The sequence below is a fragment of the Oncorhynchus mykiss genome, unplaced genomic scaffold (genome assembly GCF_057628025.1).
Source record: "Oncorhynchus mykiss isolate SJ-2025 unplaced genomic scaffold, ASM5762802v1 scaffold96, whole genome shotgun sequence".
NCBI classification, from domain to species: Eukaryota; Metazoa; Chordata; class Actinopteri; order Salmoniformes; family Salmonidae; genus Oncorhynchus; species Oncorhynchus mykiss.
The window spans coordinates 2,048,345-2,071,958 of record NW_028322095.1 but is presented as its reverse complement, the minus strand read 5'-3'; the positions used below and the strand labels follow the sequence as shown (position 1 = coordinate 2,071,958).

At 54.3% G+C, this 23,614-nt stretch overlaps 1 protein-coding gene across 1 annotated transcript; it reads left to right on the top strand.

Annotated features, from left to right (window-relative positions):
• The first annotated feature begins 245 nt into the window (after window positions 1–245).
• LOC149970083 (uncharacterized) lies at window positions 246–1,157 on the top strand. The gene has a single exon (XM_090228646.1). It carries the CDS (start codon window positions 390–392, stop codon window positions 1,155–1,157), a length of 768 nt encoding a protein of 255 aa, XP_090084772.1. The 5' UTR covers window positions 246–389.
• Window positions 1,158–23,614: the final 22,457 nt, after the last annotated feature.

Below are 23,614 nucleotides of genomic sequence, written 5' to 3'. Positions count from 1 at the left end.
TATGCCTCAGACCCAGGCTAGACCTCTGGACTCTGACTCCTTTAAATTACATTACATTAGGTTACATTCATTTATTAGTAATTCATTTATGAATGTTTAAAAACATTAAAATCATCTTCCTGGTTGTACATCAGCAAACAACATACATTATACAATATTGACAAAATGTGTCATTGCACAAAGAGAAGTGCTGACCTTTCTTTCTCTTCTTCTTGGGCTTTTCATCCCAGGCGTTGGCACTGACAAGGGACACGTTGCCCTGGCCCAGGGAGGGCAGCAGTTTGGGCCGGGGGGCCACCGGGGGTTTGGGGACCTTCTTTGGAGGAGGAGCATCCCTCTGGGCTCTCCTGGCCAGCAGGGGTCCTGTCTGGACGAAGGCCTCGGGCCTGATGATGTCCCTGGGTGGGCTGCTGCTCCCTCTGGCAGCCTCCTCTGGCTGGGCAGCTTTCGGCATGGAGAGAACAAACACATTGTTGCTGAATCTGCATGACTCTGAAAGGGCCGGCTCCTCCAGGGTCAGAGGGCAGGTAGGACGGGACTCAGGCTGGACCAGACTCACTGCTGGACAGGTTGGACGGGACTCAAACTGGACTACGTCCACAGGACTGGTAGGCCGGGACTCAAGAATAACGGGACAAACGCGATTACTGGGCCTCACTTTTCTCCTAGTGGTGTTCCGAGGGTTGCTAGGCCTCCCCTCAGGTCTGGAAGGCTTTTTATCAGGCTGGACCAGGCCAATGAGGCTAACAGGCCGTCTATTGGGGCCCACAGGGTTGCTAGGCCTCCCCTCAGGTCTGGAAGGCTGTACATCAGGCTGGACCAGGCCCACTGGTCTAACAGGCCGTCTAGTGGGGCCCAGAGGGTTGCTAGGCCTCCCCTCAGGTCTGGAAGGCTGTACATCAGGCTGGACCAGGCCCACTGGTCTAACAGGCCGTCTAGTGGGGCCCAGAGGGTTGCTAGGCCTCCCCTCAGGTCTGGAAGGCTGTACATCAGGCTGGACCAGGCCCACTGGTCTAACAGGCCGTCTAGTGGGTTGCCGAGGGTTGCTAGGCCTCCCCTCAGGTCTAGTGATGCTGACAGGGATTCTAGGTATCATCATCTCATTCTGGTACAGGCTCTCTGGGCTGCTGGGCCGGGAATCAGGCAGAAGCTTGTAGTTCTTCAGAACCTCAGTGAAGGAAAGCTCCTTGTTGCGCCTGCGTCTGTTGGTTTTGGCAGGTAGCTGGGAGCTGCTGCTGTTAAACCAACCGGGAGACTCACGACATCCAGCCTGGACAGGAACCAGGGACTGGAGGTCTCTCCTCTTTCTGTGGGCAGCTGTGGGCCTCTTGGGCCTGATTTCGTCAGGAGGGGGAGCACGAGGTACAACATGCAGGGAGGGGAACGCTGAGGGCCTGAAAGAGGATGCCATCACTGGGGCCTGGCTGACCTCTTCTCTCTCCAGCAGCATAGAAGGACAGAGTAGCGGAACACCGATGGACCTTGGTCCTCCAGACCCATTCAGGTTGGGCCTCCTATTCATCATTCACTGGTCTGCAGGATTCTAATCAGAATGCTCCTTCTAGTCTTGAATACTTGGAATAGGAAGTGGCTTTCAGCACCATTAAACTCTATAAAGAGAGAGTCACAGAAACAACTTTGTTTAGTATTTGGGGAAATGTTTTTCATGTTATTAAAGTCTCTTGTCTAATATCATCAAATTCAGTTCTGAGTTGAAATAATTATTTGGGACAAGATATATTCATTAAAATTTAACAACTTTGTTCAATTCATTTCTAAAAGCCTAGCTATATCTGGCGCTCAATAAATCTGTTGTCTATCCCCTCATTTATCCGATAAACAGGCGGACGGGCGTACTTACCGTTCACCTTGCAGTTCAATCAGCTAATGATCCTCATTTCACCAGTTGCAGCTTGGTGTTTGATCATTACGTCATCAGAGGCATTTTATATTGTGACGCAACAATGCCAAGCATCAACCTTCCTGTCATGGCTGCCCCTGTAGTTTAATATGTCAACGAAGTGTATTAATCAATCAGACAATCAAACCATCAATGAATGACTGAATTAGTGAAGCAATTTCTAATAAATCAGCTTAAGTGTACTGACATCATTTATGGACGAGACTAACAATTACGAAAACGCATCAAATCAATGATGCGTAAAAGTAGATTCGCTCCCACATAGTAAAGTTCGACAACGAACCACTTTAGTGGGTCAATAAACTATCCAAGACTTTGGACGAGGTATATTTGTCCCTATACTGTAGGACAGGCTACTTATATATGAGGAACCTGCGACCAGAAAGACTGTTCTGCCGTTTTATATAAAATAATCCAACAGGCCATCTTCTTCTGCATACTCGTCTTACTCTTTCCTGTGTTCATCTCCCTCGAGTAGATATATCTATTCTGTGGCCACCACACGTTTTATATGTCATGTTTGTCTTGTAGCTGACAGTGGGGTGAAGACAGGAGCGCAGTTCAGCTGACACGAAGGCGCGGACTGGAGGAATCCGACATGGAGACCTGACGCCACTTTCTGATTGGCCTACTTTAAAATGAATATAAATATTATCGTAACATACTGGAGGTTGGGCTCAGTGTTCAAGTGTTGGTTTTACACATGTTGATATAGAGAAATATAGTCTAATAGTGGATCGTCCTTCTGCAGTGTTGGTGGGGTAAATACAACTGCTGATGTGCTTTGGCCTCTATTTTTGCACGTTGTTATTTTTTAAATCTTTCGGGAATTCCTTCTCATATATTAACCAATTACTTTTTCAATAATTAGTGTGTTTATTTAGCTTATCTTGTTAACATGTAATACCCTATGGCCTGAACATAGAAATAAGAATGAATAGAACAGACATGGAAGCTCTAACCCTGGCAATTGACTGGTATTTATATTTATTTAGGATCCACATCCATTCTTGCCAAGGCAGCAGCTACTCTTCCTGGGGTCCAGCAACATTGAGGCAGATACGTGCATTTGGAAAGTATTCAGACCCCTTGACTTTTTCAACATTTTGTTACGTTACAGCCTCATTCTAAAACGGATGAAAAACGTTTTAGCAGCATTGAAGGTGCCAAAGAACACAGTGGCCTCCATCATTCTTAAATGGAAACATTTTAGAACCTTCCTAGAGCTGGCTGCCAGGACAAACTGAGCAATCGGGGGAGAAAGGACTTGGTCAGTCACCAAGATCAGATGGTTACACTGACTGCGCTCCAGAGTTCCTCTCTGCAGATGGGAAAACCTTCCAGAAAGAGAACCATATCTTCAGCACTCCACTAATCAGGCTTTTATAGTGGAGCTGGCAGACGGAAGCCACTCCTTTGTAAAAGGCACATGACAGCCCGCTTGGAGTTTGCCAAAAGGCACCTAAAGACTCTCAGATCATGACAAGATTCCCTGGTCTGATGAAACCAAGATTGAACATGGTGGTGGCAGCATCATACTGTGGGGATGTTTTCAGCAACAGGGCCTGGGAGACTAGTTAGAATCAAGGGAAAGATGAACAGAGCAAAGTACAGAGACACAATCTATTTTACAATAGTTATATTTAGTTTGTTTTTAGTTCTTCCTCTATTTCTGATGTCCATCCAGTTTGATTTCTATTTGTAACTGTGCTATTTCACAACATTTCTGAACCTTTATACATTTTACAGACCCGTATGTTTTACATTGGTTATCTTGTTATTAGTCCCACCCTTCAGCTCCATCCAACCCCTCCCAACACCTCTCAACACCATCCATTTTGGATTTCTATTTGCCATATATTTTTCACCTGTGCTCCTTTCTATTCTCATAGCTTCTACAGATTGTAAATTAAATATGTTGCTAAAATAATTATTATATTATTGATTGATTGACTATGGCTTTTCAAATCACCCAGTATTACAGTTTGTTGGTCCTTCAATTAAATTGGTAAATGTTTTTATTTATCACACTTTTCTTTAACCATTTACGTTCTTTAATACAGGGCCGACATACAAGTTCCTTACTTTCCCCCCTTCTACTTGCCTCTTCCATTTTTGTGGTAATGCTGCAATTAGTTGGTTGTAATTTTGGGTAGAGCAGACATTTCCATATGTCTGTGTTAGCTGCATGTGTGACACAACTCCACCAGTCCTATTTATGATGTCATTCACTGAAATTATACCTTTTTTAAATATTTATTCGAAAAAATGTTTTTTTAATAAATTAGTATTGTATTATATGTTCTGTCTTTTCAGGTGGATTAAACTGAAATTACAACCAATTTTCTAAGGCTTGTTTAAAAAAAGAACGATATTTTGGAGATTATTTCCTTTTCAAACAACTGAAAGTGAGCAGGTGTAATCTGAATAAAGGGGAAAAGGCCATTCTTGAACATAGGATGAGACATTCCTACCAATTTACTAGAGAACCAGTTTGGATTTAAGTATAACTTTTGTATGACTGATGCCTTTAGTGAGAGGTCCAATGCTCTAATATTGTAATGACCTGACTAGATCATAAAGGAACAATTGTCCAGACAGAGGGTTGAGTTTAAGAATTTACGGTTTATTAACCCAACTCCCCACAGGCTACTGTTTGGCCGTAGCCCACGACAAATAAATGAAGGATACCCTATAAACCAACCGTGACCTTCTCTTGTGAAAGCCAGACATAAGAGAGAGAACAACGTCTAAACCTGGTCTTAACTTCCAATGCTCCCTGCCCAACCCCCCTCCACGCCTCTCCACCAACCACCAGGAAGCCCGGCATCAGAACGTTCCAGGCATTCCTGTGATTGGCAGATAGCAGGTTGATTGGCATGTCGAACCCCGCGAACACTGGGTACTGGTAAGTACAACACAACCAACTAATAGCCTGACACATAACACACAGCTGTCTGTCTGGTTCGCTACAATATTTAATAATTTCTGTCCTCCGAATTCATATTCGTTATACACTATAAAAAATGACCCACGGGTTTAGTAAATATTGCAAAAGAAAATCAAGTGATTTTTTTACTAAAAATAATAGGTTTCTGCTTTTGAACACATTTTCGATTAGAGTCCTTAATTTATATGTGTTGAAAAAGAATCCATGGTGATATGCTGCTAAATTTTAAACGAATATTTCTAAGTAACAACCAACAACTTAAAAATATGATGTTGAAATGATCATTATTGTGTTGGACTGACATGCCAGATCTAGTTATGAACGTCAGTTGTGCTTGGAACGTTTCAACAGACGTCGTCTTGATCTTTCTCCTCTGGAAAGGCCATGTTGCAGGTAACGACCAAACTATCACTTGGAATGTAGTTTGGATTTATTTACACAAATTTTCAACGAAATGTCAAAAAATATTCCTTAAATAATATTCTTCAAGTACGAAAAGCCTTTAGTTAGTTATATTGTCAGAGTAAGTTATATATTTGCACGTTGATAAACTAGCTAATTGACTTCCATGATGTCTGTATAGTTAACTAGTGGTGGGCATGCTACTAACTAGTTGACTTCCATGATGTCTGTATAGTTAGCTAGTGGTGGGCATGCTACTAGCTAGTTGACTTCCATGATGTCTGTATAGTTAACTAGTGGTGGGCATGCTACTAACTAGTTGACTTCCATGATGTCTGTATAGTTAGCTACTGGTGGGCATGCTACTAGCTAGTTGACTTCCATGATGTCTGTATAGTTAACTAGTGGTGGGCATGCTACTAACTAGTAAGTTAGCAGTGCATTTACTTGCCTCAGTGCTGTTTATAACTTTTGTCATTTTTGTGTATGTTTTATATGAACCGAAATAGTTATGTAACATATTAGCTACCTAGCTTACAAAAAATGCATCGTCAACAACATTACAGTAGAGCTGAACACATGTGCCCCTGCAAGGTAATGTTTGCCTGCTAGGCAAGCTAATGTAAACTCACCCCATTCCGTACAAACTTGCGCAACCGCGACATTCAAACGAAGCTAGAAAGAAAACTAAGTCAAAATCGGACTAGGTTTCTATTCATGCGTTGATCAACATCGTAATGGCTCTCTAGTATTGGAGAAAAGTTGAAAAAAATGGACCCTCTGTTACATCTTGATCTGTCATGTCATAACGTACAGCATGCATAAATCAACAATTTCTGTCTTACCATCTCTCTCCACCAGGTGTAGCACTTCTATCATCCTTTAAAAACAAGAAAGTGGTGGGGGATACCTAGTCATTTTTTTCGTCATCATTGCATGCGATCTTCATTCTCAAATCCGCTGTTTACTTCTAAGATCACTTTAGCACCGCCCTAAAAATCCAATTAAAATTCGACACAAACCTTCAAATAGGTATGTAATGACACATTATATAAACTCTTTATAGTGTTTTATTTACATTTTAGAGGCGATAAGGTAATAAGTTGGACAGATCGAGTGGAGAAAAAAGCAATTTTCCCACACTTCTCCTCTTCTTCTCACGCATTAGTTTCTCTTCCCCACCCGCCATTTTGAAAAAGACCTGACGGGGCTCATTGCCTGCTTGAATTATGCAGAAACGGGCAGCGTTTAGGTCGTGTCATTTATTCTGTTGGAAAGGGGAGAAATTGTGCTTTACAATGGTATTGACATAACAGTTGATCTGGAAGTATTGCGTTTTTGGGGCGCTAAAATAAGGGCAATTGTACGAACCAAGGCGATGTACGAGTTTACGTGAGTTTACGTTAGCTATCTAAAGCTGAAGTCATTTGAGTGTTATTTTCCTGACATTGTCATAGGTTTTAATACAACTTCTCTTCTTTAGGTATAGGTGTTCAGACGTTCCTGAGTACTGGACAGACCATATTTTCCAGAATACATTGACAAGGTATGTCAATATATTGAAATGTCTGTGTGTTTTCTTTGTAACTCACATAAGGGCTTGTAGGGCCCCATGATTTCCCCAATGAGGAAAACTCAGACGGAATCCTATGGAATCCAGAAATTTAAACAGAATACAGGTTCCCCTCAGACAGGATACACAGGATATTTTTATTAGATTGGCTATGTGCAGTGATCTGTGAGCTGCTCTGACAGCTGGTGCTTAAAACTAGTAAGGGAGATATGAGTCTCCAGCTTCAGTGATTTTTGCAGTTCCTTCCAGTCATTGGCAGCAGAGAACTGGAAGGAAAGGCGGCCAAAGGATGACTTGGCTTTGGTGATGACCAGTGAAATATACCTGTTGGAGCGCGTGCTACGGGTGGATGTTGCTATGATGACCAGTGAGATATACCTGCTGGAGCGCGTGCTACGGGTGGGTGCTGCTATGGTGACCAGTGAGCTGAGATAAGGTGGGGCTTGACCTAGCAGAGACTTGTAGATGACCTGGAGCCAGTGGGTTTGGCGACGAGAGTGAAGCGAGGGACAGCCAACGAGAGCATACAGGTCGAGGTGGTGGGTAGGGTGGGGCTTTGGTGACAAAACGGATGGCACTGTGATAGACCGCCTCCAATTTGTTGAGTAGAGGGTTGGAGGCTATTTTATAAATGACATCGCCGAAGTCGAGGATCGGTTGGATGGTCAGTTTTACGAGGGTATGTTTGGCAGCATGAGTGAAGGATGCTTTGTTGCGAAATAGGAAGCCGATTCTAGATTTAATTTTGGATTGGAGATGCTTAATGTGAGTCTGGAAGGAGAGTTTACAGTCTAACCAGACACCTAGGTATTTGTAGTTATCCACATATTCTAAGTCAGAGCCGTCCAGAGTAGTGATGCTAGAGGGTTATTTTATATACTGTATTTTAAAATCAACCAAATGGATTGAACACGTTATTAACCCACTGTTCCTAACTTGCCTAGTTAAATGAAGGATAAACAACAAAACAAACTATTATAGTTTTCACAATTATTTAATGTGATGGGAGGACCAAGAAGAAGAAAGGTTAGCACTTCTCCTTGTGTAATAACACGTTTTCATTATACCACTGGCTGTAACTGTGTGATAACGATTGATTTCAGGAAAACGCCAAGGAGTGTGGAGATGCATCGCAGATCTACCTGTCTGTTTCTCTCTTCTTCACCTGTCTCACTGCCTCCTTCACCTGTCTCAAGGCCTCCACGCTGGTCTTCCGATGACAGACAGATACCTAGCCTAAACCCCGCCCCCTCTGAATCGGAATCTCCCTGGAATGTTCCAGAATGCCTGAACTTAGCATGCCTGCTGCTGTTTGTGTTAACTTAAGTCATATTGATTGATAAAGATATGATATTGATCATTTTGGCTGTTGGACTGAGAGGAATATGCTGTTGACTGACTCCATGTTTGATGACTACAATCACAGAGAGCTGTTGACTGACTCCATGTTTGATGACTTTACAATCACAGAGAGCTGTTGACTGACTCCATGTTTGATGACTACAATCACAGAGAGCTGTTGACTGACTCCATGTTTGATGACTTTACAATCACAGAGAGCTGTTGACTGACTCCATGTTTGATGACTACAATCACAGAGAGCTGTTGACTGACTCCATGTTTGATGACTACAATCACAGAGAGCTGTTGACTGACTCCATGTTTGATGACTACAATCACAGAGAGCTGTTGACTGACTCCATGTTTGATGACTACAATCACAGAGAGCTGTTGACTGACTCCATGTTTGATGACTACAATCACAGAGAGCTGTTGACTGACTCCATGTTTGATGACTACAATCACAGAGAGCTGTTGACTGACTCCATGTTTGATGACTACAATCACAGAGAGCTGTTGACTGACTCCATGTTTGATGACTACAATCACAGAGAGCTGTTGACTGACTCCATGTTTGATGACTACAATCACAGAGAGCTGTTGACTGACTCCATTTTGATGAATACAATCACAGAGAGCTGTTGACTGACTCCATGTTTGATGACTACAATCACAGAGAGCTGTTGACTGACTCCATGTTTGATGACTTTACAATCACAGAGAGATGTTGACTGACTCCATGTTTGATGACTACAATCACAGAGAGCTGTTGACTGACTCCATGTTTGATGACTACAATCACAGAGAGCTGTTGACTGACTCCATGTTTGATGACTACAATCACAGAGAGCTGTTGACTGACTCCATGTTTGATGACTACAATCACAGAGAGCTGTTGACTGACTCCATGTTTGATGACTACAATCAGAGAGCTGTTGACTGACTCCATGTTTGATGTCTTTACAATCACAGAGAGCTGTTGACTGACTCCATGTTTGATGACTACAATCACAGAGAGCTGTTGACTGACTCCATGTTTGATGACTACAATCACAGAGAGCTGTTGACTGACTCCATGTTTGATGACTACAATCACAGAGAGCTGTTGACTGACTCCATGTTTGATGACTTTACAATCACAGAGAGCTGTTGACTGACTTCATGTTTGATGACTTTACAATCACAGAGAGCTGTTGACTGACTCCATGTTTGATGACTACAATCACAGAGAGCTGTTGACTGACTCCATGTTTGATGACTACAATCACAGAGAGCTGTTGACTGACTCCATGTTTGATGACTTTACAATCACAGAGAGCTGTTGACTGACTCCATGTTTGATGACTACAATCACAGAGAGCTGTTGACTGACTCCATGTTTGATGACTACATTTACAGAGAGCTGTTGACTGACTCCATGTTTGATGACTTTACAATCACAGAGAGCTGTTGACTGACTCCATGTTTGATGACTACAATCACAGAGAGCTGTTGACTGACTCCATGTTTGATGACTTTACAATCACAGAGAGCTGTTGACTGACTCCATGTTTGATGACTTTACAATCACAGAGAGCTGTTGACTGACTCCATGTTTGATGACTTTACAATCACAGAGAGCTGTTGACTGACTCCATGTTTGATGTCTTTACAACCACAGAGAGCTGTTGACTGACTCCATGTTTGATGACTTTACAATCACAGAGAGCTGTTGACTGACTCCATGTTTGATGACTACAATCACAGAGAGCTGTTGACTGACTCCATGTTTGATGACTACAACCACAGAGAGCTGTTGACTGACTCCATGTTTAATGACTACAATCACAGAGAGCTGTTGACTGACTCCATGTCTGATGACTACAATCACAGAGAGCTTGACTTTGCAATAAGACCATGGAAGACTATCAGTCTGTGGATGATGTGTTTTATAAATGGTTTTGATAAAATAATACTCTGGATTCATGCATGTGTTGTCTGTTTACCTTAAGCCATGAAATGAAGGAAGAACCTTGGATAAGGCAGAGGCATCTTTGAACAGTGATACAATTCAGATAGTGGAATCAGTGACCCCTGCTGGTTGAAATATGACATTGCAGGATGGTGATGAATCAACTGGAGGCTGGCTGGCTGCTGAAGGATGGATGAACACAATGGACTCAACTTCCACATTGTTCTGTTCATAACTCATCAGTCTTTGGTCTACGCACCACAAACACATCAAGTATCTACTATTAAATGTGGGCTGGGTTTTCACTGTTGGAAACGGATGGACTGCTTCAGGAAAAACCTTCAAGTCACATATCATATATGCAATCTAAGACTTACTAAACCAGTTGACTTAGTTGGCTTACTGCAACACAAGAACCATTACTGACCACCTACTTCTGTGTTGGACTACTAGGTGGAACAGTCATCCTGTTAGAAGGAACAACGTTACAATGTGATGGACTACTAGGTGGAACAGCCATTCTGTTAGAAGGAACAACGTTACAATGTGTTGATATCAGGATCTCCAAGGTGTCTTTCATCTGAGTTTTACTGTTTGACTCCAAAGACTCTTATGATGGTTTATAGCTTTCAGCTAAATTCATACATTCAATTATTATATTTTTCACGACATAATCTGTTCTTTCAAATTCAAATGACTTGAATGAAATGATTATAAAATGCATCATTGAGAATAATAGGATGGGATACTACTAATATTGCTGCTGGACATTAAACACTACTGTCAGATGTTACTGTCTAGTGATTTTCTAAGTGGTGTTTTTTATCAGTCTGTCCCTTTCACTTTGACAGTGATGCTCTAATGATGTCATATCATCATGTGGTAACTGTCCTCATGATGCAGTATTGTTGATAAAAGATGCTGTTGCCCATGTGTATGTATGTAATGTGATGTCCTGAGTCCTGTGTGTCTTCTGTGTGTCTGGCTTGGCTCGTGTCCCACGTGGCACCCTTTAACCCTATGTAGTGCACTACTTTTGACCAGGGCCCATAGGGAATAGGGTACCATTTGGAAAACAGGCCTGAGAGTCTAGGAGGCAATATGATTCTCACAGCACAGTTTGATTGACATGTAGGATAATCTGCAATGGATCAGTAATAATACAATGAATAAACTTCCCCTTTATTTTAAAGTTGTTCTCAGTTTTGATGGTTGAATTTTATCCATGTAATTTATCCTGTCAGTTATGACATGTTGTTTATCCTGTATCATCGTCTAATTAACATATTCATCAGTGTCTCTACTCAAAACTCACTCAAAACACTCAAAGATTGTATTTTCTTCAGTGGTTTGTTTTTATTTCTGTAATGCTTCAGGGAAGGGTAAAGGTGTAACGATGTACACTGAGAGTCAGGAAGAAAGTTCTGGAAGGGAATACATTCAATAAATAAACACAACAAGACACACGAACAGCCCACCAAGATGACACGGATACAGAGGGGAGTGAGGGGAGGCAGGGGGCAGCGGTACTCTAGGGGGAGTAGTGGGGAGGGGAGGCAGGGTGCAGCGGTACTCTAGGGGGAGTAGTGGGGAGGGGAGGCAGGGTGCAGCGGTACCCTAGGGGGAGTAGTGGGGAGGGGAGACAGGGTGCAGCGGTACCCTAGGGGGAGTAGTGGGGAGGGGAGGGGAGGCAGGGTGCACCGGTACTCTAGGGGGAGTAGTGGGGAGGGGAGGCAGGGTGCAGCGGTACTCTAGGGAGAGTAGTGGGGAGGGGAGGCAGGGTGCAGCGGTACTCTAGGGAGAGTAGTGGGGAGGGGAGGCAGGGGGCAGCGGTACTCTAGGGGGAGTAGTGGGGAGGGGAGGCAGGGTGCAGCGGTACTCTAGGGGGAGTAGTGGGGAGGGGAGGCAGGGTGCAGCGGTACTCTAGGGGGAGTAGTGGGGAGGGGAGGCAGGGTGCAGCGGTACTCTAGGGGGAGTAGTGGGGAGGGGAGACAGGGTGCAGCGGTACTCTAGGGGGAGTAGTGGGGAGGGGAGGCAGGGGGCAGCGGTACTCTAGGGGGAGTAGTGGGGAGGGGAGACAGGGTGCAGCGGTACTCTAGGGGGAGTAGTGGGGAGGGGAGGCAGGGTGCAGCGGTACTCTAGGGGGAGTAGTGGGGAGGGGAGACAGGGTGCAGCGGTACTCTAGGGGGAGTAGTGGGGAGGGGAGGCAGGGTGCAGCGGTACTCTAGGGGGAGTAGTGGGGAGGGGAGGCAGGGTGCAGCGGTACTCTAGGGGGAGTAGTGGGGAGGGGAGGCAGGGTGCAGCGGTACTCTAGGGGGAGTAGAGGGGAGGGGAGGCAGGGTGCAGCGGTACTCTAGGGGGAGTAGTGGGGAGGGGAGGCAGGGTGCAGCGGTACTCTAGGGGGAGTAGTGGGGAGGGGAGGCAGGGGGCAGCGGTACTCTAGGGGGAGTAGTGGGGAGGGGAGGCAGGGTGCAGCGGTACTCTAGGGGGAGTAGTGGGGAGGGGAGGGGAGACAGGGTGCAGCGGTACTCTAGGGGGAGTAGTGGGGAGGGGAGGCAGGGTGCAGCGGTACTCTAGGGGGAGTAGTGGGGAGGGGAGGGGAGGCAGGGTGCAGCGGTACTCTAGGGGGAGTAGTGGGGAGGGGAGGCAGGGTGCAGCGGTACTCTAGGGGGAGTAGTGGGGAGGGGAGGCAGGGTGCAGTGGTACTCTAGGGGGAGTAGTGGGGAGGGGAGGCAGGGTGCAGCGGTACTCTAGGGGGAGTAGTGGGGAGGGGAGGGGAGGCAGGGTGCAGCGGTACTCTAGGGGGAGTAGTGGGGAGGGGAGGCAGGGTGCAGCGGTACTCTAGGGGGAGTAGTGGGGAGGGGAGGCAGGGTGCAGCGGTACTCTAGGGGGAGTAGTGGGGAGGGGAGGCAGGGTGCAGCGGTACTCTAGGGGGAGTAGTGAGGAGGGGAGGCAGGGTGCAGCGGTACTCTAGGGGGAGTAGTGGGGAGGGGAGACAGCGTGCAGCGGTACTCTAGGGGGAGTAGTGAGGAGGGGAGGCAGGGTGCAGCGGTACTCTAGGGGGAGTAGTGGGGAGGGGAGGCAGGGTGCAGCGGTACTCTAGGGGGAGTAGTGGGGAGGGGAGGCAGGGTGCAGCGGTACTCTAGGGGGAGTAGTGGGGAGGGGAGACAGGGTGCAGCGGTACTCTAGGGGGAGTAGTGGGGAGGGGAGGCAGGGTGCAGCGGTACTCTAGGGGGAGTAGTGGGGAGGGGAGGCAGGGTGCAGCGGTACTCTAGGGGGAGTAGTGAGGAGGGGAGGCAGGGGGCAGCGGTACTCTAGGGGGAGTAGTGGGGAGGGGAGGCAGGGTGCAGTGGTACTCTAGGGGGAGTAGTGGGGAGGGGAGACAGGGTGCAGCGGTACTCTAGGGGGAGTAGTGGGGAGGGGAGGCAGGGTGCAGCGGTACTCTAGGGGGAGTAGTGAGGAGGGGAGGCAGGGTGCAGCGGTACTCTAGGGGGAGTAGTGGGGAGGGGAGGCAGGGTGCAGCGGTACTCTAGGGGGAGTAGTGGGGAGGGGAGGCAGGGTGCAGCGGTACTCTAGGGGGAGTAGTGGGGAGGGGAGGCAGGGTGCAGCGGTACTCTAGGGGGAGTAGTGGGGAGGGGAGGGGAGGCAGGGTGCAGCGGTACTCTAGGGGGAGTAGTGGGGAGGGAAGGGGAGGCAGGGTGCAGCGGTACTCTAGGGGGAGTAGTGGGGAGGGAAGGCAGGGGGCAGCGGTACTCTAGGGGGAGTAGTGGGGAGGGAAGGCAGGGTGCAGCGGTACTCTAGGGGGAGTCCCCTGGGGAGGGGAGGTAGGGGGCAGCGGTACTCTAGGGGGAGTAGTGGGGAGGGGAGGCAGGGGGCAGCGGTACTCTAGGGGGAGTAGTGGGGAGGGAAGGCAGGGTGCAGCGGTACTCTAGGGGGAGTAGTGGGGAGGGGAGGCAGGGGGCAGCGGTACTCTAGGGGGAGTAGTGGGGAGGGGAGGCAGAGTGCAGCGGTACTCTAGGGGGAGTAGTGGGGAGGGGAGGCAGGGTGCAGCGGTACTCTAGGGGGAGTAGTGGGGAGGGGAGGGGAGGCAGGGTGCAGCGGTACTCTAGGGGGAGTAGTGGGGAGGGAAGGCAGGGGGCAGCGGTACTCTAGGGGGAGTAGTGGGGAGGGAAGGCAGGGGGCAGCGGTACTCTAGGGGGAGTAGTGGGGAGACAGGGTGCAGCGGTACTCTAGGGGGAGTAGTGAGGAGGGGAGGCAGGGTGCAGCGGTACTCTAGGGGGAGTAGTGGGGAGACAGGGTGCAGCGGTACTCTAGGGGGAGTAGTGGGGAGGGGAGGCAGGGGGCAGCGGTACTCTAGGGGGAGTAGTGGGGAGGGGAGGCAGGGTGCAGCGGTACTCTAGGGGGAGTAGTGGGGAGGGGAGGCAGGGGGCAGCGGTACTCTTGGGGGAGTAGTGGGGAGGGGAGGCAGGGTGCAGCGGTACTCTAGGGGGAGTAGTGGGGAGGGGAGGCAGGGTGCAGCGGTACTCTAGGGGGAGTAGTGGGGAGGGGAGGCAGGGTGCAGCGGTACTCTAGGGGGAGTAGTGGGGAGGGGAGGCAGGGTGCAGCGGTACTCTTGGGGGAGTAGTGGGGAGGGGAGACAGGGTGCAGCGGTACTCTAGGGGGAGTAGTGGGGAGGGGAGGCAGGGTGCAGCGGTACTCTAGGGGGAGTAGTGGGGAGGGGAGGCAGGGGGCAGCGGTACTATAGGGGGAGTAGTGGGGAGGGGAGGCAGGGTGCAGCGGTACTCTAGGGGGAGTAGTGGGGAGGGGAGGCAGGGTGCAGCGGTATTCTAGGGGGAGTAGTGGGGAGGGGAGGCAGGGTGCAGCGGTACTCTAGGGGGAGTAGTGGGGAGGGGAGGCAGGGGGCAGCGATACTCTAGGGGGAGTAGTGGGGAGGGGAGGCAGGGTGCAGCGGTACTCTAGGGGGAGTAGTGGGGAGGGGAGGCAGGGTGCAGCGGTACTCTAGGGGGAGTAGTGGGGAGGGGAGGCAGGGTGCAGCGGTACTCTAGGGGGAGTAGTGGGGAGGGGAGGCAGGGGGCAGCGGTACTCTAGGGGGAGTAGTGGGGAGGGGAGGCAGGGTGCAGCGGTACTCTAGGGGGAGTAGTGGGGAGGGGAGGCAGGGGGCAGCGGTACTCTTGGGGGAGTAGTGGGGAGGGGAGGCAGGGTGCAGCGGTACTCTAGGGGGAGTAGTGGGGAGGGGAGGCAGGGTGCAGCGGTACTCTAGGGGGAGTAGTGGGGAGGGGAGGCAGGGTGCAGCGGTACTCTAGGGGGAGTAGTGGGGAGGGGAGGCAGGGTGCAGCGGTACTCTTGGGGGAGTAGTGGGGAGGGGAGACAGGGTGCAGCGGTACTCTAGGGGGAGTAGTGGGGAGGGGAGGCAGGGTGCAGCGGTACTCTAGGGGAGTTGTGGGGAGGGGAGGCAGGGGGCAGCGGTACTCTAGGGGGAGTAGTGGGGAGGGGAGGCAGGGTGCAGCGGTACTCTAGGGGGAGTAGTGGGGAGGGGAGGCAGGGTGCAGCGGTATTCTAGGGGGAGTAGTGGGGAGGGGAGGCAGGGTGCAGCGGTACTCTAGGGGGAGTAGTGGGGAGGGGAGGCAGGGTGCAGCGGTATTCTAGGGGGAGTAGTGGGGAGGGGAGGCAGGGTGCAGCGGTACTCTAGGGGGAGTAGTGGGGAGGGGAGGCAGGGGGCAGCGATACTCTAGGGGGAGTAGTGGGGAGGGGAGGCAGGGTGCAGCGGTACTCTAGGGGGAGTAGTGGGGAGGGGAGGCAGGGTGCAGCGGTACTCTAGGGGGAGTAGTGGGGAGGGGAGGCAGGGTGCAGCGGTACTCTAGGGGGAGTAGTGAGGAGGGGAGGCAGGGTGCAGCGGTACTCTAGGCGGAGTAGTGGGGAGGGGAGGCAGGGTGCAGCGGTACTCTAGGGGGAGTAGTGGGGAGGGGAGGCAGGGTGCAGCGGTACTCTAGGGGGAGTAGTGAGGAGGGGAGGCAGGGTGCAGCGGTACTCTAGGCGGAGTAGTGGGGAGGGGAGGCAGGGTGCAGCGGTACTCTAGGGGGAGTAGTGGGGAGGGGAGGCAGGGTGCAGCGGTACTCTTGGGGGAGTAGTGAGGAGGGGAGGCAGGGTGCACCGGTACTCTAGGGGGAGTAGTGAGGAGGGGAGGCAGGGTGCAGCGGTACTCTAGGGGGAGTAGTGGGGAGGGGAGGCAGGGTGCAGCGGTACTCTAGGGGGAGTAGTGGGGAGGGGAGGCAGGGTGCAGCGGTACTCTAGGGGGAGTAGTGGGGAGGGGAGGCAGGGTGCAGCGGTACTCTAGGGGGAGTAGAGGGGAGGGGAGGCAGGGTGCAGCGGTACTCTAGGGGGAGTAGTGGGGAGGGGAGGCAGGGTGCAGCGGTACTCTAGGGGGAGTAGTGGGGAGGGGAGGCAGGGGGCAGCGGTACTCTAGGGGGAGTAGTGGGGAGGGGAGGCAGGGTGCAGCGGTACTCTAGGGGGAGTAGTGGGGAGGGGAGGGGAGACAGGGTGCAGCGGTACTCTAGGGGGAGTAGTGGGGAGGGGAGGCAGGGTGCAGCGGTACTCTAGGGGGAGTAGTGGGGAGGGGAGGGGAGGCAGGGTGCAGCGGTACTCTAGGGGGAGTAGTGGGGAGGGGAGGCAGGGTGCAGCGGTACTCTAGGGGGAGTAGTGGGGAGGGGAGGCAGGGTGCAGTGGTACTCTAGGGGGAGTAGTGGGGAGGGGAGGCAGGGTGCAGCGGTACTCTAGGGGGAGTAGTGGGGAGGGGAGGGGAGGCAGGGTGCAGCGGTACTCTAGGGGGAGTAGTGGGGAGGGGAGGCAGGGTGCAGCGGTACTCTAGGGGGAGTAGTGGGGAGGGGAGGCAGGGTGCAGCGGTACTCTAGGGGGAGTAGTGGGGAGGGGAGGCAGGGTGCAGCGGTACTCTAGGGGGAGTAGTGAGGAGGGGAGGCAGGGTGCAGCGGTACTCTAGGGGGAGTAGTGGGGAGGGGAGACAGGGTGCAGCGGTACTCTAGGGGGAGTAGTGAGGAGGGGAGGCAGGGTGCAGCGGTACTCTAGGGGGAGTAGTGGGGAGGGGAGGCAGGGTGCAGCGGTACTCTAGGGGGAGTAGTGGGGAGGGGAGGCAGGGTGCAGCGGTACTCTAGGGGGAGTAGTGGGGAGGGGAGACAGGGTGCAGCGGTACTCTAGGGGGAGTAGTGGGGAGGGGAGGCAGGGTGCAGCGGTACTCTAGGGGGAGTAGTGGGGAGGGGAGGCAGGGTGCAGCGGTACTCTAGGGGGAGTAGTGAGGAGGGGAGGCAGGGGGCAGCGGTACTCTAGGGGGAGTAGTGGGGAGGGGAGGCAGGGTGCAGCGGTACTCTAGGGGGAGTAGTGGGGAGGGGAGACAGGGTGCAGCGGTACTCTAGGGGGAGTAGTGGGGAGGGGAGGCAGGGTGCAGCGGTACTCTAGGGGGAGTAGTGAGGAGGGGAGGCAGGGTGCAGCGGTACTCTAGGGGGAGTAGTGGGGAGGGGAGGCAGGGTGCAGCGGTACTCTAGGGGGAGTAGTGGGGAGGGGAGGCAGGGTGCAGCGGTACTCTAGGGGGAGTAGTGGGGAGGGGAGGCAGGGTGCAGCGGTACTCTAGGGGGAGTAGTGGGGAGGGAAGGGGAGGCAGGGTGCAGCGGTACTCTAGGGGGAGTAGTGGGGAGGGAAGGCAGGGGGCAGCGGTACTCTAGGGGGAGTAGTGGGGAGGGAAGGCAGGGTGCAGCGGTACTCTAGGGGGAGTCCCCTGGGGAGGGGAGGTAGGGGGCAGCGGTACTCTAGGGGGAGTAGTGGGGAGGGAAGGCAGGGGGCAGCGGTACTCTAGGGGGAGTAGTGGGGAGGGAAGGCAGGGTGCAGCGGTACTCTAGGGGGAGTAGTGGGGAGGGGAGGCAGGGGGCAGCGGTACTCTAGGGGGAGTAGTGGGGAGGGGAGGCAGGGTGCAGCGGTACTCTAGGGGGAGTAGTGGGGAGGGGAGGGGAGGCAGGGTGCAGCGGTACTCTAGGGGGAGTAGTGGGGAGGGAAGGCAGGGGGCAGCGGTACTCTAGGGGGAGTAGTGGGGAGGGAAGGCAGGGGGCAGCGGTACTCTAGGGGGAGTAGTGGGGAGACAGGGTGCAGCGGTACTCTAGGGGGAGTAGTGAGGAGGGGAGGCAGGGTGCAGCGGTACTCTAGGGGGAGTAGTGGGGAGACAGGGTGCAGCGGTACTCTAGGGGGAGTAGTGGGGAGGGGAGGCAGGGGGCAGCGGTACTCTAGGGGGAGTAGTGGGGAGGGGAGGCAGGGTGCAGCGGTACTCTAGGGGGAGTAGTGGGGAGGGGAGGCAGGGTGCAGCGGTACTCTAGGGGGAGTAGTGGGGAGGGGAGGCAGGGGGCAGCGGTACTCTAGGGGGAGTAGTGGGGAGGGGAGGCAGGGTGCAGCGGTACTCTAGGGGGAGTAGTGGGGAGGGGAGGCAGGGTGCAGCGGTATTCTAGGGGGAGTAGTGGGGAGGGGAGGCAGGGTGCAGCGGTACTCTAGGGGGAGTAGTGGGGAGGGGAGGCAGGGGGCAGCGATACTCTAGGGGGAGTAGTGGGGAGGGGAGGCAGGGTGCAGCGGTACTCTAGGGGGAGTAGTGGGGAGGGGAGGCAGGGTGCAGCGGTACTCTAGGGGGAGTAGTGGGGAGGGGAGGCAGGGTGCAGCGGTACTCTAGGGGGAGTAGTGAGGAGGGGAGGCAGGGTGCAGCGGTACTCTAGGCGGAGTAGTGGGGAGGGGAGGCAGGGTGCAGCGGTACTCTAGGGGGAGTAGTGGGGAGGGGAGGCAGGGTGCAGCGGTACTCTAGGGGGAGTAGTGAGGAGGGGAGGCAGGGTGCAGCGGTACTCTAGGCGGAGTAGTGGGGAGGGGAGGCAGGGTGCAGCGGTACTCTAGGGGGAGTAGTGGGGAGGGGAGGCAGGGTGCAGCGGTACTCTTGGGGGAGTAGTGAGGAGGGGAGGCAGGGTGCACCGGTACTCTAGGGGGAGTAGTGAGGAGGGGAGGCAGGGTGCAGCGGTACTCTAGGCGGAGTAGTGGGGAGGGGAGGCAGGGTGCAGCGGTACTCTAGGGGGAGTAGTGGGGAGGGGAGGCAGGGTGCAGCGGTACTCTAGGGGGAGTAGTGGGGAGGGGAGGCAGGGTGCAGCGGTACTCTAGGGGGAGTAGTGAGGAGGGGAGGCAGGGTGCAGCGGTACTCTAGGGGGAGTAGTGGGGAGGGGAGACAGGGTGCAGCGGTACTCTAGGGGGAGTAGTGAGGAGGGGAGGCAGGGTGCAGCGGTACTCTAGGGGGAGTAGTGGGGAGGGGAGGCAGGGTGCAGCGGTACTCTAGGGGGAGTAGTGGGGAGGGGAGGCAGGGTGCAGCGGTACTCTAGGGGGAGTAGTGGGGAGGGGAGACAGGGTGCAGCGGTACTCTAGGGGGAGTAGTGGGGAGGGGAGGCAGGGTGCAGCGGTACTCTAGGGGGAGTAGTGGGGAGGGGAGGCAGGGTGCAGCGGTACTCTAGGGGGAGTAGTGAGGAGGGGAGGCAGGGGGCAGCGGTACTCTAGGGGGAGTAGTGGGGAGGGGAGGCAGGGTGCAGTGGTACTCTAGGGGGAGTAGTGGGGAGGGGAGACAGGGTGCAGCGGTACTCTAGGGGGAGTAGTGGGGAGGGGAGGCAGGGTGCAGCGGTACTCTAGGGGGAGTAGTGAGGAGGGGAGACAGGGTGCAGCGGTACTCTAGGGGGAGTAGTGGGGAGGGGAGGCAGGGTGCAGCGGTACTCTAGGGGGAGTAGTGGGGAGGGGAGGCAGGGTGCAGCGGTACTCTAGGGGGAGTAGTGAGGAGGGGAGGCAGGGGGCAGCGGTACTCTAGGGGGAGTAGTGGGGAGGGGAGGGAGGGTGCAGTGGTACTCTAGGGGGAGTAGTGGGGAGGGGAGACAGGGTGCAGCGGTACTCTAGGGGGAGTAGTGGGGAGGGGAGGCAGGGTGCAGCGGTACTCTAGGGGGAGTAGTGAGGAGGGGAGGCAGGGTGCAGCGGTACTCTAGGGGGAGTAGTGGGGAGGGGAGGCAGGGTGCAGCGGTACTCTAGGGGGAGTAGTGGGGAGGGGAGGCAGGGTGCAGCGGTACTCTAGGGGGAGTAGTGGGGAGGGGAGGCAGGGTGCAGCGGTACTCTAGGGGGAGTAGTGGGGAGGGGAGGGGAGGCAGGGTGCAGCGGTACTCTAGGGGGAGTAGTGGGGAGGGAAGGGGAGGCAGGGTGCAGCGGTACTCTAGGGGGAGTAGTGGGGAGGGAAGGCAGGGGGCAGCGGTACTCTAGGGGGAGTAGTGGGGAGGGAAGGCAGGGTGCAGCGGTACTCTAGGGGGAGTCCCCTGGGGAGGGGAGGTAGGGGGCAGCGGTACTCTAGGGGAGTAGTGGGGAGGGAAGGCAGGGGGCAGCGGTACTCTAGGGGGAGTAGTGGGGAGGGAAGGCAGGGTGCAGCGGTACTCTAGGGGGAGTAGTGGGGAGGGGAGGCAGGGGGCAGCGGTACTCTAGGGGGAGTAGTGGGGAGGGGAGGCAGGGTGCAGCGGTACTCTAGGGGGAGTAGTGGGGAGGGGAGGGGAGGCAGGGTGCAGCGGTACTCTAGGGGGAGTAGTGGGGAGGGAAGGCAGGGGGCAGCGGTACTCTAGGGGGAGTAGTGGGGAGGGAAGGCAGGGGGCAGCGGTACTCTAGGGGGAGTAGTGGGGAGACAGGGTGCAGCGGTACTCTAGGGGGAGTAGTGAGGAGGGGAGGCAGGGTGCAGCGGTACTCTAGGGGGAGTAGTGGGGAGACAGGGTGCAGCGGTACTCTAGGGGGAGTAGTGGGGAGGGGAGGCAGGGGGCAGCGGTACTCTAGGGGGAGTAGTGGGGAGGGGAGGCAGGGTGCAGCGGTACTCTAGGGGGAGTAGTGGGGAGGGGAGGCAGGGGGCAGCGGTACTCTTGGGGGAGTAGTGGGGAGGGGAGGCAGGGTGCAGCGGTACTCTAGGGGGAGTAGTGGGGAGGGGAGGCAGGGTGCAGCGGTACTCTAGGGGGAGTAGTGGGGAGGGGAGGCAGGGTGCAGCGGTACTCTAGGGGGAGTAGTGGGGAGGGGAGGCAGGGTGCAGCGGTACTCTTGGGGGAGTAGTGGGGAGGGGAGACAGGGTGCAGCGGTACTCTAGGGGGAGTAGTGGGGAGGGGAGGCAGGGTGCAGCGGTACTCTAGGGGGAGTAGTGGGGAGGGGAGGCAGGGGGCAGCGGTACTCTAGGGGGAGTAGTGGGGAGGGGAGGCAGGGTGCAGCGGTACTCTAGGGGGAGTAGTGGGGAGGGGAGGCAGGGTGCAGCGGTATTCTAGGGGGAGTAGTGGGGAGGGGAGGCAGGGTGCAGCGGTACTCTAGGGGGAGTAGTGGGGAGGGGAGGCAGGGGGCAGCGATACTCTAGGGGGAGTAGTGGGGAGGGGAGGCAGGGTGCAGCGGTACTCTAGGGGGAGTAGTGGGGAGGGGAGGCAGGGTGCAGCGGTACTCTAGGGGGAGTAGTGGGGAGGGGAGGCAGGGTGCAGCGGTACTCTAGGGGGAGTAGTGAGGAGGGGAGGCAGGGTGCAGCGGTACTCTAGGCGGAGTAGTGGGGAGGGGAGGCAGGGTGCAGCGGTACTCTAGGGGGAGTAGTGGGGAGGGGAGGCAGGGTGCAGCGGTACTCTAGGGGGAGTAGTGAGGAGGGGAGGCAGGGTGCAGCGGTACTCTAGGCGGAGTAGTGGGGAGGGGAGGCAGGGTGCAGCGGTACTCTAGGGGGAGTAGTGGGGAGGGGAGGCAGGGTGCAGCGGTACTCTTGGGGGAGTAGTGAGGAGGGGAGGCAGGGTGCACCGGTACTCTAGGGGGAGTAGTGAGGAGGGGAGGCAGGGTGCAGCGGTACTCTAGGGGGAGTAGTGGGGAGGGGAGACAGGGTGCAGCGGTACTCTAGGCGGAGTAGTGGGGAGGGGAGGCAGGGTGCAGCGGTACTCTAGGGGGAGTAGTGGGGAGGGGAGGCAGGGTGCAGCGGTACTCTAGGGGGAGTAGTGGGGAGGGGAGGCAGGGTGCAGCGGTACTCTTGGGGGAGTAGTGGGGAGGGGAGGCAGGGTGCAGCGGTACTCTTGGGGGAGTAGTGGGGAGGGGAGGCAGGGTGCAGCGGTACTCTAGGGGGAGTAGTGGGGAGGGGAGGCAGGGTGCAGCGGTACTCTTGGGGGAGTAGTGGGGAGGGGAGGCAGGGTGCAGCGGTACTCTAGGGGGAGTAGAGGGGAGGGGAGGCAGGGTGCAGCGGTACTCTAGGGGGAGTAGTGGGGAGGGGAGGCAGGGTGCAGCGGTACTCTAGGGGGAGTAGTGGGGAGGGGAGGCAGGGTGCAGCGGTACTCTAGGGGGAGTAGTGAGGAGGGGAGGCAGGGAGCAGCGGTACTCTAGGGGGAGTAGTGGGGAGACAGGGTGCAGCGGTACTCTAGGGGGAGTAGTGGGGAGGGGAGGCAGGGTGCAGCGGTACTCTAGGGGGAGTAGTGGGGAGGGGAGGCAGGGTGCAGCGGTACTCTAGGGGGAGTAGTGGGGAGGGGAAGCAGGGTGCAGCGGTACTCTAGGGGGAGTAGTGGGGAGGGGAGGCAGGGTGCAGCGGTACTCTAGGGGGAGTATTGGGGAGGGGAGGCAGGGTGCACCGGTACTCTAGGGGGAGTAGTGGGGAGGGGAGGCAGGGTGCACCGGTACTCTAGGGGGAGTAGTGGGGAGGGGAGGCAGGGGGCAGCGGTACTCTAGGGGGAGTAGTGGGGAGGGTGGCAGAGGACAGCCCAGTCTGGTGTATCAGAGATGAGGGGAGACAGAGGACAGCCCAGTCTGGTGTATCAGAGATGAGGGGAGACAGAGGACAGTCCAGCCTGGTGTATCAGAGATGAGGAGAGGCAGAGGACAGCCCAGTCTGGTGTATCAGAGATGAGGAGAGACAGAGGACAGCCCAGTCTGGTGTATCAGAGATGAGGGGAGACAGAGGACATTCCAGTCTGGTGTATCAGAGATGAGGGGAGACAGAGGACAGTCCAGCCTGGTGTATCAGAGATGAGGGGAGACAGAGGACAGCCCAGTCTGGTGTATCAGAGATGAGGGGAGACAGAGGACAGTCCAGCCTGGTGTATCAGAGATGAGGGGAGACAGAGGACAGTCCAGTCTGGTGTATCAGAGATGAGGGGAGACAGAGGACAGTCCAGCCTGGTGTATCAGAGATGAGGGGAGACAGAGGACAGCCCAGTCTGGTGTATAAGGGGTGAGGGGAGACAGAGGACAGTCCAGTCTGGTGTATAAGGGGTGAGGGGAGACAGAGGACAGCCCAGTCTGGTCACTGGAGGTTCTCTTGCTACAGAGATGGTCTATAGAAGTCTTTTAGTAGCTGACATTCCTAACCTCAACTGTGAAGGTCTCAGTCCCTCTGATGGCCCTGTTGGTGTCCACTCTGTCTCTGTGTGTGTCCTGTTCTTCGCT

Bases quoted from the DNA above. Each gene is read 5' to 3' on its own strand.
- LOC149970083 (XM_090228646.1), top strand. From the start codon at position 390: ATGATGTCCCTGGGTGGGCTGCTGCTCCCTCTGGCAGCCTCCTCTGGC.